Here is a 12,257-nt window from a genome sequence, read left to right as displayed (position 1 = left end):
AAGGGGAGGGAGGAGGGAGAAAGGGAGGGGGGAGGGAGGGGAGAAATGAAATGGAAGCTGGGAGGGGCCCTCCCCAATGCTGGTGGCCCACAAGGTGAGCCCCCACCGCCCACGCTGGGCGGCGATGATTCTAACTTACAATCTGAATGTCTCATTCCACTCAGGGTTGAGGGAGCATTTGATGGTTTTGGTCTTCTGCTTGCTCTCGCTCTTGGGGTCGGGAATCAGTTTCAGTTTCACGTAAGGGTCTGACAAGCCATTGGGGTCCATAGGTACAAGATTTTTAGCATCTCTTACTGAAAAGAGAAAAAGCAATTTCAGCATTAATAGTCCTGTCATGTTTAAGCATCAACCAGCGAGGGTCGCCAGACCCTGTGGATGAGTCCTCGGCATCACACTTGTCTCATAGGAGATGTGACTTAGGGTCATCCACAGCTAAGAAGCACGCAAAGCAAGATGCACCGGTCAGATGTAGTCAATATCTTAATCGGTATGAGTTCAACACCAATTTCTGACTTCCATACTGCTCTGCCTGCTGGGCTCCCAAGATTAGCTACATGCTCTCAAAGCTTGTGTTCCACAAAGCCAACAAGAACGACTGGCTTCTTTCACTGAGCATAATATTTTCAGGGTTCATCCATGTTGTGGCATGGATCAGTGCTACGTTTATGGCTGAATATTGTCCCCTCGTATGGATGCAGCAAACTCCGTTTATCCATTCATCAGGTGGCCGTTGTTTCCACACTTTGGCTCAGGCAAATAGTGCTGTTGTGAACACCTGTGCACTCCGACGCAGAAGGTCACATGTTGTAGGATTCCACTGATATGAAACACCCAGAAGAGGGAAATCCACAGACACACAGACCGGTGGTGGCCAGGAGCTGGTGGGGGGGTGGGGATGGGGAGTGACTACGTAAATGGGTAAGGGGTTTCCTTTTCTGGTGATAACATCTCCTGGACCTAGATACGGGTGATGGTTGCACAACCCCATGAATATACTAAGCGCCCGTGAATGGTACATTTTAAGATGCTTAATGGTTAATTTTATGTTATGTGAATTTTACTTCAATTCAAAAAGCAAAAGCTGAAAGAGAGTTGCTCTCATGACCTCCACCCAGACAGTCCAGAGAGAAGGCTGGAAAAATACCGCAGCATGACAGGTGGGCTCCACCCTCAACGAGGAACACAGTAAAGGAGGCTGTAAGATTGGCTTAAAGAAGGGGCATCTGGGTGGCTCATTCATTAAGTGTCTGCCTTCAGCTCAAGTCATGATCCCAGGGTCCTGGGATTGAGTCCCGCATCAGGCTCCCTGCTTTGATGGAATGCCTGCTTTTCCCCTCTCCCGCTCTCCCTGCTTATATTTCCTCTCTTGCTCTCTTACTCTCTAATAGATAAATATCTTTTTATTTATGAAGCCAGCATTACCCTGATCCCCAAACCAGGCAAAGACCCTACCAAAAAGGAGAATTTCAGACCAATATCACTGATGAATATGGATGCAAAGATTCTCAACAAGATCCTAGCAAACAGGATCCAGCAGCACATTCAAAAGATTATCCACCATGACCAGGTGGGATTCATCCCTGAGTTGCAAGGTTGGTTCAACATTCGCAAATCAATCAATGTGATAGAACAAATCAATAAGAGAAGAGAGAAGAACCACATGGTCCTCTCAATTGATGCAGAAAAAGCATTTGACAAAATCCAGCATCCGTTCCTGATGAAAACGCTTCAAAGTATAGGGATAGAGGGAACATTCCTGAACTTCATAAAATCTATCTATGAAAGACCCACAGCAAATATCATCCTCAATGGGAAAAAGCTTGCAGCCTTCCTGTTGAGATCAGGAACACGACAAGGATGCCCACTCTCACCACTCTTGTTCAACTTAGTATTAGAAGTCCTAGCAACGGCAATCAGACAACAAAGAGAAATAAAAGGTATCCAAATTGGCAAGGAAGAAGTCAAACTCTCTCTCTTCGCAGATGACATGATTCTTTATATGGAAAACCCCAAAGACTCCACCCCCAAACTACTAGAACTCATACAGCAATTCAGTAACGTGGCAGGATACAAAGTCAATGTACAGAAATCAGTGGCTTTCTTATACACTAACAATGAAAAAACAGAAAGGGAAATTAGAGAATCGATTCCATTTACTATAGCACCAAGAACCATAAGATACCTGGGAATAAACCTAACCAAAGAGGTAAAGGACCTGTACTTGAGGAACTACAGAATACTCATGAAAGAAACTGAAGAAGACACAAAAAGATGGAAGACTGTTCATGCTCTTGGATTGGAAGAATAAACATTGTTAAAATGTCTATACTGCCTAGAGCAATCTATACTTTTAATGCCATTCCGATCAAAATTCCACCGATATTTCAGAGAGCTGGAGCAAATAATCCTAAAATTTGTATGGAATCAGAAGAGACCCCGAATTGCTAAGAAAATGTTGAAAAACAAAAACAAAACTGGCGGCATCATGTTACCCGATTTCAAGCTTTACTACAAAGCTGTGATCACCAAGACAGTGTGGTACTGGCATAAAAACAGACACATAGACCAGTGGAACAGAGTGGAGAGCCCAGATATGGACCCTCAACTCTATGGTCAAATAATCTTCGACAAAACAGGAAAAAATATTCAATGGAAAAAAGACAGTCTCTTCAATAAATGGTGCTGGGAAAACTGGACAGCGATATGTAGAAGAATGAAACTCGACCATTCTCTTACACCGTATACAAAGATAAACTCGAAATGGATAAAAGACCTCAACGTGAGACAGGAATCTATCAGAATCCTAGAGGAGAACATAGGCAGTAACCTCTTCGATATCAGCCACAGCAACTTCTTTCAAGATATGTCTCCAAAGGCCAAGGAAACAAAAGCAAAAATGAACTTTTGGGACTTCATCAAGATCAAAAGCTTCTGCACTGCAAAGGAAACAGTCAACAAAACAAAAAGGCAACCCACGGAATGGGAGAAGATATTTGCAAATGACAGTACAGACAAAAGGTTGATATCCAGGATCTATAAAGAACTTCTCAATCTCAACACACACAAAACAGATAATCATATCAAAAAATGGGCAGAAGATATGAACAGACTTCTCCAACGAAGACATACAAATGGCTATCAGACACATGAAAAAATGTTCATCATCACTAGCCATCAGGGAGATTCAAATTAAAACCACATTGAGATAGCACCTGACACCAGTTAGAATGGCCAAAATTAGCAAGACAGGAAACAATGTGTGTTGGAGAGGATGTGGAGAAAGGGGAACCCTCTTACACTGTTGGTGGGAATGCAAGTTAGTGCAGCCACTTTGGAGAACAGTGTGGAGATTCCTCAAGAAATTAAGAATAGAGCTTCCCTATGACCCTGCAATTGCACTGCTGGGTATTTACCCCAAAGATACAGATGTAGTGAAAAGAAGGGCCATCTGTACCCCAATGTTTATTGCAGCAATGGCTACGGTCGCCAAACTGTGGAAAGAACCAAGATGCCCTTCAACGGACGAATGGATAAGGAAGATGTGGTCCATATACACAATGGAGTATTATGCCTCCATCAGAAAGGATGAATACCCAACTTTTGTAGCAACATGGACGGGACTGGAAGAAATTATGCTGAGCAAAATACGTCAAGCAGAGAGAGTCAAGTATCATATGGTCTCACTTATTTGTGGAGCATAACAAATAACATGGAGGACATGGGGAGATGGAGAGGAGAGGGAGTTGAGGGAAACTGGAAGGGGAGATGAACCATGAGAGACTATGGACTCTGAAAAACAACCAGAGGGCTTTGAAGGGGCGGGGGGGGGGGTGGGAGGTTGAGGAACAAGGCGGTGGGTAATAGGGAGGGCACATACTGCATGGAGCACTGGGTGTGATGCCAAAACAATGAACACTGTTATGCTGTAAATAAACAAAAAAAAAATTTCCTGAAAAGGGGAGCCTGGGTGGCTCAGTGGGTTAAAGCCTCTGCCTTCAGCTCAGGTCATGATCTCAGGGTCCTGGGATCAAGCCCCGCCTTTGCTCAGCAGGAAGCCTGCTTCCCCCTCTCTCTCTGCCTGCCTCTCTGCCTACTTATGATCTCTCTGTCAAATAAATAAATTTTAAAAATCTTAAAAAAAAAAAAATTCCAGGGTGGGGGGGAGGGGAGAGACTGGCTTAAAGAAGAAAGGAAGCAGAGGGTCAGTAGTGCAGACACAACACCAGCCTAGGGAAATAAGAAGTTAGCCAGGAGTCAACTTGAAAACCAGTTACATAGGCAGCCATGAGAAGGAGATGGGAAAATGGGAGTTGTATGGGTCATAAGTTGTATGGGTCATGGTGCCAACCATCACACTTATGATAGAAAAATCCAAAGTATTGCATTAGCAGATTGAATCAAGCGATCTGCCAGAAGGCCAATATAGAATGACTCTTACCAGGAATGCAAAGACGGTTCAATCATAGAAAATCTATTATTAAAACATTCATTATATGTATAGGTCAAAGGAGAAAACCATTAGATCATTGCAAATAGCTACAAACAGCAGGAAACTGTCTTCCCAGGATAAAAGCTATCTGAAATAATAGATCCATAGTTGAGGATAAATGCAATCCCCTTAAAGGCAGGAAGAGGATAGACATCCATGACCCCAGCTATAGTTCGACATTTTTTTGAGTGTTCCGTAAGTGCAATAATACAATAGAAACAGAATATTAGAAAGTAGGGGATAAAGCATCCCCTCACCTCCTATACCCTTCACTTCATGCTATCACAGTTCATGATAACTGGAGTTTATCATCCCAGAAATTACACCACTTTCTCAATCTCCGCTTTGCGTACCCTATGAGCCAATGCCCTTCCCTATTTTTCCAGTTCATTAACCCTCGTACCCCACTGTGACCAGTCTTACACCAACAGTCAGTCTGTTGAGCCACTCTTTATTGACTCTTCTCCCTATTCCCTCTTGCCTTTATTTCACTCCCAGCCTGGAGTTTCTAATGCATTATAATCACTCCCTTGGAAACTCCCTCAACTCTCTTGTTCCTCTTTCTTTCCATTTTATTTATCTGGGTGGGGGGAACCCAGCCCTAGTTAAATTCGTAGATCTTCTCTTTATTTTCCTACACCCAATCAGCTCACCATTGCTGTTGGGGGCGGGGGTAAGTCAGCCTTTTCTGACTTGTCTAAGATCCTACCACTAGGAAGGGGTTGGGACTGAATACATGGGATGGAAAAAGGGCTGGGTGGACTGCCAGGAGAGTGACAAGGGGTCCCAGGGGGTCAACTGTCACTTATTCTGCACCAGTGTGTTTCTGCACTCCAGCATATGGCCTTTCCTTCCATTTATCCACAGCCCATTTATCTCACTCCATGTGATTCTCGTTCAGGTTATACCTCATTCTTGCACCAAAAGCAAGAACTGTTCTTCTTTGGCTTTGACTCAGTTAAGTTCAATAAGCAGGTCCCTGTGAAGCATTAGGCATTCTGTTAGGCACTGGAGACATGGGGATAAGATGTTGCTCCTTTCCCCCAGGAATACAGAAACCCAAATTTATTCAAAGCATGGTTGACGGTTAATGAGTCCATAGCCAGGTCACATAGTGTAGTGGATACAAGGCTACAAGATGTCAGGTTTTGCATTGTGCCTAGCAGTTACTTCACATTTTGGGACCTCCATTTCTTGACCCAGGAGATGGAGAGAATACATACTTCATTGGGTTGTTGTAAGAGCATAATCAGATGCGAACATAAATGTTCAGCTCAGAGCTTGGCTCCCACGGAATAGTCAATAAATGCCAGCTCCACTTTCGCTATCTTATTACTATTATTACACATATTCAGTGTCCCCTCTCATTTGTCCCCTTTTATTAAGAAGAGCTAACCACTTCCAAATGGACGTCTGGGTCATCTTCTTCTTGGAGAATGATGCGTCTGACCTTCCCACTTGAACGCTTCCAGGGCTTTCCTCAAAACTTAGTGTGTCTGGGGCGCCTGGGTGGCTCAGTGGGTTAAGCCTCTGCCTTCAGCTCAGGTCATGATCCCAGGGTTCTGGGATCGAGCCCCACATCGGGCTCTCTGCTCGGCAAGGAGCCTGCTTCCCCCTCTCTCTCTGCCTGCCTCTCTGCCTACTTGTGATCTTTCTCCCTCTGTCAAATAAATAAATAAAATGCTTTAAAAAAAAAAAAAACTTAGTGTGTCTAAGAGTCACCCACAGGCTTGTGAGGTCCATATCCCTGGGACCCACTCCTACAGATGGATTCTCTGATTCAGTGACTCTGGAGGGAGAGCTGCTCACTTATTTTTCTAACATGTTCCCAGGTGATGCTGCTGCAGCTGGTCCATACAGCAGACATTAAGCAAAGCGTTTCCAGATGATATGATTTAAGATCCCCATGCATCTTCCCCATAGACTACAATCTCCGTTACTTTTTCCCATTTCTTGAGCCTTCCAGGGAAAATAGCATGTGCCTGTTTCTAGGCTGGGATCTTGTAATGACACATCTATCACAGAGTAAGCTGCATAAAAACATGATCTGAGGCGCGCTGACGTGCCAGGAACTTGTCTGTCTGGGTGATTGGCAACACATGTGCAAGTGGGAATGGCTCACATCTCTCCTTTCTGTCAAGACCCACACCCCCTCCCACCTTACTCCCCGTGCTATGAGCTGACACCATGGCACCACCACCAGAACTTTCTTCCACTGTAAGTTTACGAGCTCATAGCTCCTTCCGAGGGCTCTTGATGGGACAAGTGTGTGTTAGTTTGAGCCAATCTTTACAGTGAATACTTTGAGAACGACCTCTCCTTGGGCCTCTACTTCTCCTGAACCCAATACTCGTGACCGAGGTAGGACTCCCATCTCTTCCCCAGCCCTTATAGATCTTTTCTTCCTCTTTTGTCCTTTTGGGTCTATTACTGAAGAGGATGGGAATGAGGAGAGGAATGGAGTGAAATGGATTTCCAGGCCTGCTGACGTTCACATCTCATGAGCTCTCGCCCCCGAAACCATCACGCCATGAACAGGGGACAGCAGCTGCAGGCTAAGACCCAGAGGTCTGTCCCCCCTGAAGCTTTTCAAAGTAGAGTCCTGTTTCCCAGCCACAATGTACTGAGGAAGCAAATCTCTCCAGACCACACTTGGCGAGACTGACTTTGATTTTTCTTGATAAATGTTTCTTTACTATCTTTGTTGAAATCCAGCCAGCCCAGATGGTACAAAATGCTTCACACAAAGCAGAAATAGCAACCTTCCCCCCCTGGTGGAAGTGTGCTCAATGTACAGAAGGAAAGTGTCCTGATCCAGAGAACACTGCCCGCCTTGGATGTGACGCAGGCAGGGGGTGAGGTCTGGCTGTTTCCATCAAAGGGTCCTCGGAGCAAACGAGGCCTTCTGCACGCAACTGAAAGTTACTAAGACAGTGCTGAGCCCATAAAAAGGCAGCACTACTGTGAACTATTCTCCTAAGAATTGTTCTTCAAAAATTTCTTCAAAGAACTCTCCTACTCTTTCCCCTGACCCACTCGCTACCCCCCAGCAACCACCCAAAACACAACTATTTATTAGAAAAATCTGAATAGTTGTGCTGCTTAAAAGCCTTTATCTCACACGTTGTGGGAGATAACCAACTCTTTTAAAAGGCACTTCTTCCAGCATCAGGAGTCCTCACTTGTCCTCCCTCCGTGGCCACACAACAGCTCTTCAGAGCAATGCCCACTAACAATCAGTTATGCCTGAGGATGTCTGCAACGGCAAAGCATAGGAAATACTGCGTGCCCCCCCCCCCCACAGCGGAAGGGGACTAATCCATGCATCGCCACACTGAGAGACACTATCCCATGTTAATCACAGGGACCTTCTATATGCATGAACATGGTGAACAAAATGGCCAGGTGAAGACAGATGGTGACAATACAAAATTTTTTTTTTTAAGAAAAATGTGCCCACCAGTGGTTCGACTGTGGCAATGCAGATTCCCCGCTATGAATAAATCACAGCATTGGATGGATGTACATTTCCTGATTCGTTCGGATCACTGTACCATGCCCATGTGAGAGGATGTTCTCATTCCTAGGAAATACACACTCAAGTGTTTAGGGCAAAAGGAACCATATACTCCAACTTATTATCAGATGGCTCAGAGAAAAAAAATATACATTTACAAAAATATTTCATAGGGGTGCCTGGGTGGCTCAGTGGGCTAAAGCCTCTGCCTTCGGTTCAGGTCGTGATCCCGGAGTCTTGGGATCAAGCCCCACATCGGGCTCTCTGCTCGGCAGGGAGCCTGCTTCCCTTCCTCTCTCTCTGCCTGCCTCTCTGCCTACTTGTGATCTCTGTCTGTCAAATAAATAAATAAAAATTTAAAAAAAAGAAAAAATATTTCATAAAGAGAATGATAAAAAAAATGGGGCAAAATATGACCATTTGGTAAATCAGGTAAAGAGGATGTGGTTGTTCCTTGTACTAGTCATGTAACTTTCCTGTAATTTTGAGAATATGTCAAAATAAAGGGATTTGAAAATCAGGACCCTCCAAATCTTCAAGACAAAAGTACAGTAAACTTTTGGACGACCACCAGGCGCTGTTTGAAGTGTTGGGTCACAATACTGTACACCAGAATCTAACGTTAGGCTTTATGTGAACTAACTAGAATTAAAATAAAAACTTTAACAAATACAACAACAACAACAACACATTTTCTACAATGTCACATGTGATTTTTAAATATACGGAAAAGAACCTGGAAGGATATACCCCAAACTGACTGACTGTAATGATTATATCTGAGGAAGAGTTAAAGGAACTTGGTCTGGGGGTTGTGGGCAAAATAGACTTCAGCCTTATCTGTCACATTGTGAATTTATTACAGAGAGAAAGCATTTTTGTATTAATGGCATTGCTTAAACTAAATTTTTAAAAAACAACTCAGTTGTGCATCTCCGGCCTCTAAGAACCCATTACCCTTGGCCTTCAGGGACCCTCATCCTGTTCTCCAAAGACCATAAAACAATTGGGTCTGCAGAATGAGGCCCAAAACCTCATGATTTGGATCACAGAAGCTTTGGTGAACAACACAGATACAGGGGTTACCTCACTGAGATTAGATGGGCACCCTCAGCACCTACCCTGAGATCACAGCAGGGATGCAAGCAGAGACTCAACATGTTAAAAGAGAGAGAGAGAGAGAGAGAGAGCCTTCAACCTATTTTTGCTATCCTGCCCTACTCCTCTCCTATTCCAATGCCCCCCACCGCTGGCAATGGCTGACAGCTTACCTGGATCTCTGGTTAATTCCCAATCCCTCCCCACTGCCCGCCACACTTCCTTGGCCCTTCACTCCAAAGTCTACCCCTGGATCTGTGTCCCTTCAATTCCTATTCATTGTTACTTCCTCGAACCCCAAAATTCTCTGATGCTCTGACTTTGGTGAGCCTCAGATCCATCAGAATCCCCTTCCCATAGGCATCCTAACTGGCCATCCCCTATGGCCTCATCTGATAGGTTCTAAACCCAAAGCGAGCCAACCCGAGGTCTCTGGGTACCCACACACAGCATCGAGGTCACCCCTAGCATGTTGTGGCCAAGGGCTCCTGAAACAGCTGGCTCCCTGTCACTGCTGGCACTGGTACAGTTATCACACATCTAATTATCTGTGTTGAGACAGACTTCCAGCTGGGACTGTCACCGTGTCTGTCTAGAAGACAGCCTGTCAAGTCACTGCAAGTGAAACGAGGGTGGTGCGTTAGTGCAGAGGAAATCGGGAACTAAATCAACAACACGCAGACTTCAGAGTCAGACACACCCCGGTTTGAATCCTCCCTCTGCCTTGACTCTCACTTAACAGAGTGATCTTGGTTAAATGACTTCGCTGAGCCTTGGTTCTCCCCGTCTCCAAAAACCACAGATAACTCAGCGGGATGGTGAATGGTAGCTAGAGGGACCACTCATCCCCATTTGCCTAGGACAGACAGCCTCAGTTTGTCCCTGTTGTCCCTTAACTCTCAAAAGAGTTCTGCCTTGGATGGTGGATTTTATGGTGACCCTAATTACAGAGGACAGAGCGTTAGAGGAGAATCCAAAGCACATGGCAGAGGCTCAACAAATGCTGATTCCCTTTCTCCTTAGGGAGAATTCAAATCAAATTATGTAACGATCCAGATACATCTCCAGGCTAAAAGAGCCTTCCTCCAATGTGGCCTTCATACAAATCAGTCTGGAGGAGGTACTAAGAGAATGATAGATCATCTGAAACCAAATGGGACCCATCTCCTTCTTCCGTTAGGACTGCCTCTCCAACCCACACCAGGCACCTGGAGCCTTACTTCCTCCAACCTGGCCGATCACCTTTGATCCTCTTAGTTCCCTTTACCCCAGTTCTGTCGATCTCATTGAATCCTCTGACCCCCTCAACTCTTTCCTTGGCTCTGGCGCATCTGTGCACTGCCGTGGTACGACTTCTCTCCCGAACCTGCCCATATGGAGTCATTCTGGCCAGGGACTTCCACACCTTGACCCTCTTGCCTTTTCAACAGCATCCTCTGTAAGTACCTCCATGCAGTGACACATGGCACAGAGACTGTCCCTGCAGAAAACCATCATATGTGGGGGCCTGGGGCCACTACACACACTCCTGGTCTCCAACCAGTTTGGTCCTCCTTACCTCCTGGCATCCCTAATCAGTTGCCAGTCCCTCCCATTCTCTGCAGAAGCGACATCAGGAGCGCCCATTCTTAAGGCTGTCATAGATTCCTATTCCTTCTTATTCACCCTGTGATCCTCTGTTTCATGTTTGTGTCGTGGATTTTTAGTTCTATTATGGAAACATGGGCCGAGTAATTTGAGGGCATTCCCTTGCAAGCTCACACATCACCAATTTTGTGCAAAGAAAAGAAGGTGATTGTCTCATTAAGATAGAGGTAATTAATGGGGCGCCTGGGTGGCTCAGTGGTTTAAGCCGCTGCCTTCGGCTCAGGTCATGATCTCGGGGTCCTGGGATCGAGTCCCGCATCGGGCTCTCTGCTTGGCAGGGAGCCTGCTTCCCTCTCACTCTCTCTGCCTGCCTCTCTGCCTACTTGTATCTCTCTCTGTCAAATAAATAAATAAAATCTTTAAAAAAAAAAAAAAAAGATAGAGGTAATTAAGAATTACTCTAATTAAATTATCTAAGTCATCTATATCTATATTGTTGCCTTTTTTAAAAATTATTTTACCTGTTTTATCTGTCAAAGACTAACAAAGCATGTTTTAAGACCCTCCTGCTAAGGTATTTCTGTATACTTCTTTTATTTCAACTAGTTTCTGCTTTCTTTGACCCTATGTTATTTGAGATTTATGACCACTTTTCAGTCTTAGAGCTTACCTTTCACAATTAAAATATTCTTTCTGTAAGTTCATTATTTGTCCTGAACTCTACTTTGGATATGGGTGCTTTTCCATTTGCCCTCGTCTTTTCTCCAGGAACATCATTACCTGTTTACCCCTGGATAAATATTGTTTGTCTTCTACATCTATCATTTTTTCATGACTATATTCATTTCTTGGTCTCCTTCCTCCACCATCTGGGAGCACCCCTTAAAATTGTTTCCATATTACTGATTATATTTTATCCAGTAGGCATTCCTGCATTCACTGTTTCTATGTATTTTATTTATTTATTTGACAGACAGAGATTACAAGTAGGCAGAGAGAGAGGAAGGGAAATAGGCTCCCTGCCGAGCAGAGAGCCTGATGCGGGGCTCGATCCCAGGACCCTGGGATCATGACCTGAGCCGAAGGCAGAGGCTTTAACCCACTGAGCCACCCAGGCACCCTTGTTTCTATGTATTTTAATTTACTGTTTTAAGTTACCTAGTATCAACTGCCCAGGTGGTGCAGTTGGTTAAGCGTCTGACTCTTGGTTTCGGCTCAGGTCATGATCTCAGGGTCATGAGATCGAACCCCCACGTCAGGCTCTGCGCTCAGTGGGGAGTCTGCTCAGGTTTCTTTCTTCCTCTCCCTCTGGCCCCCACCCCGCACACACATGTGATCTCTCTCTCTCTCCCAAATAAATAAAATCTTCTTAAAACAGATAAACTACCTGGTATCATAGCATGATACTCTCCTTGCTCATGCCTTCTTCTTGGCCCACTCTATTTCATTTGAGTATACTGACTTATTTCCTCCTTCCTACCTTCCTTTCCTTTATTTTTCTCTCTCCCCTCCCTCCCTCCCTCCTTCCATCCATCTTCTATCTATTTACTTTCTGTCTACAGC

At 44.8% G+C, this 12,257-nt stretch overlaps 1 protein-coding gene across 2 annotated transcripts in view; it reads right to left on the bottom strand.

Moving 5' to 3' along the window:
* The window catches only part of PRKCB (protein kinase C beta), a 328,913-nt gene that overhangs the window by 107,300 nt on the left and 209,356 nt on the right, over positions 1 to 12,257 (bottom strand). For both annotated transcript variants that reach the window (XM_045993021.1, XM_045993020.1), the window contains exon 6: positions 140 to 296. In XM_045993021.1, the coding sequence (XP_045848977.1) occupies positions 140 to 296 (157 nt within the window). The remainder of the gene's footprint in view (positions 1 to 139; positions 297 to 12,257) is intronic.

The sequence above is a fragment of the Meles meles genome, chromosome 21 (genome assembly GCF_922984935.1).
Source record: "Meles meles chromosome 21, mMelMel3.1 paternal haplotype, whole genome shotgun sequence".
Classification (NCBI taxonomy): Eukaryota; Metazoa; Chordata; class Mammalia; order Carnivora; family Mustelidae; genus Meles; species Meles meles.
This window is presented reverse-complemented; position numbering and strand designations above follow the sequence as displayed.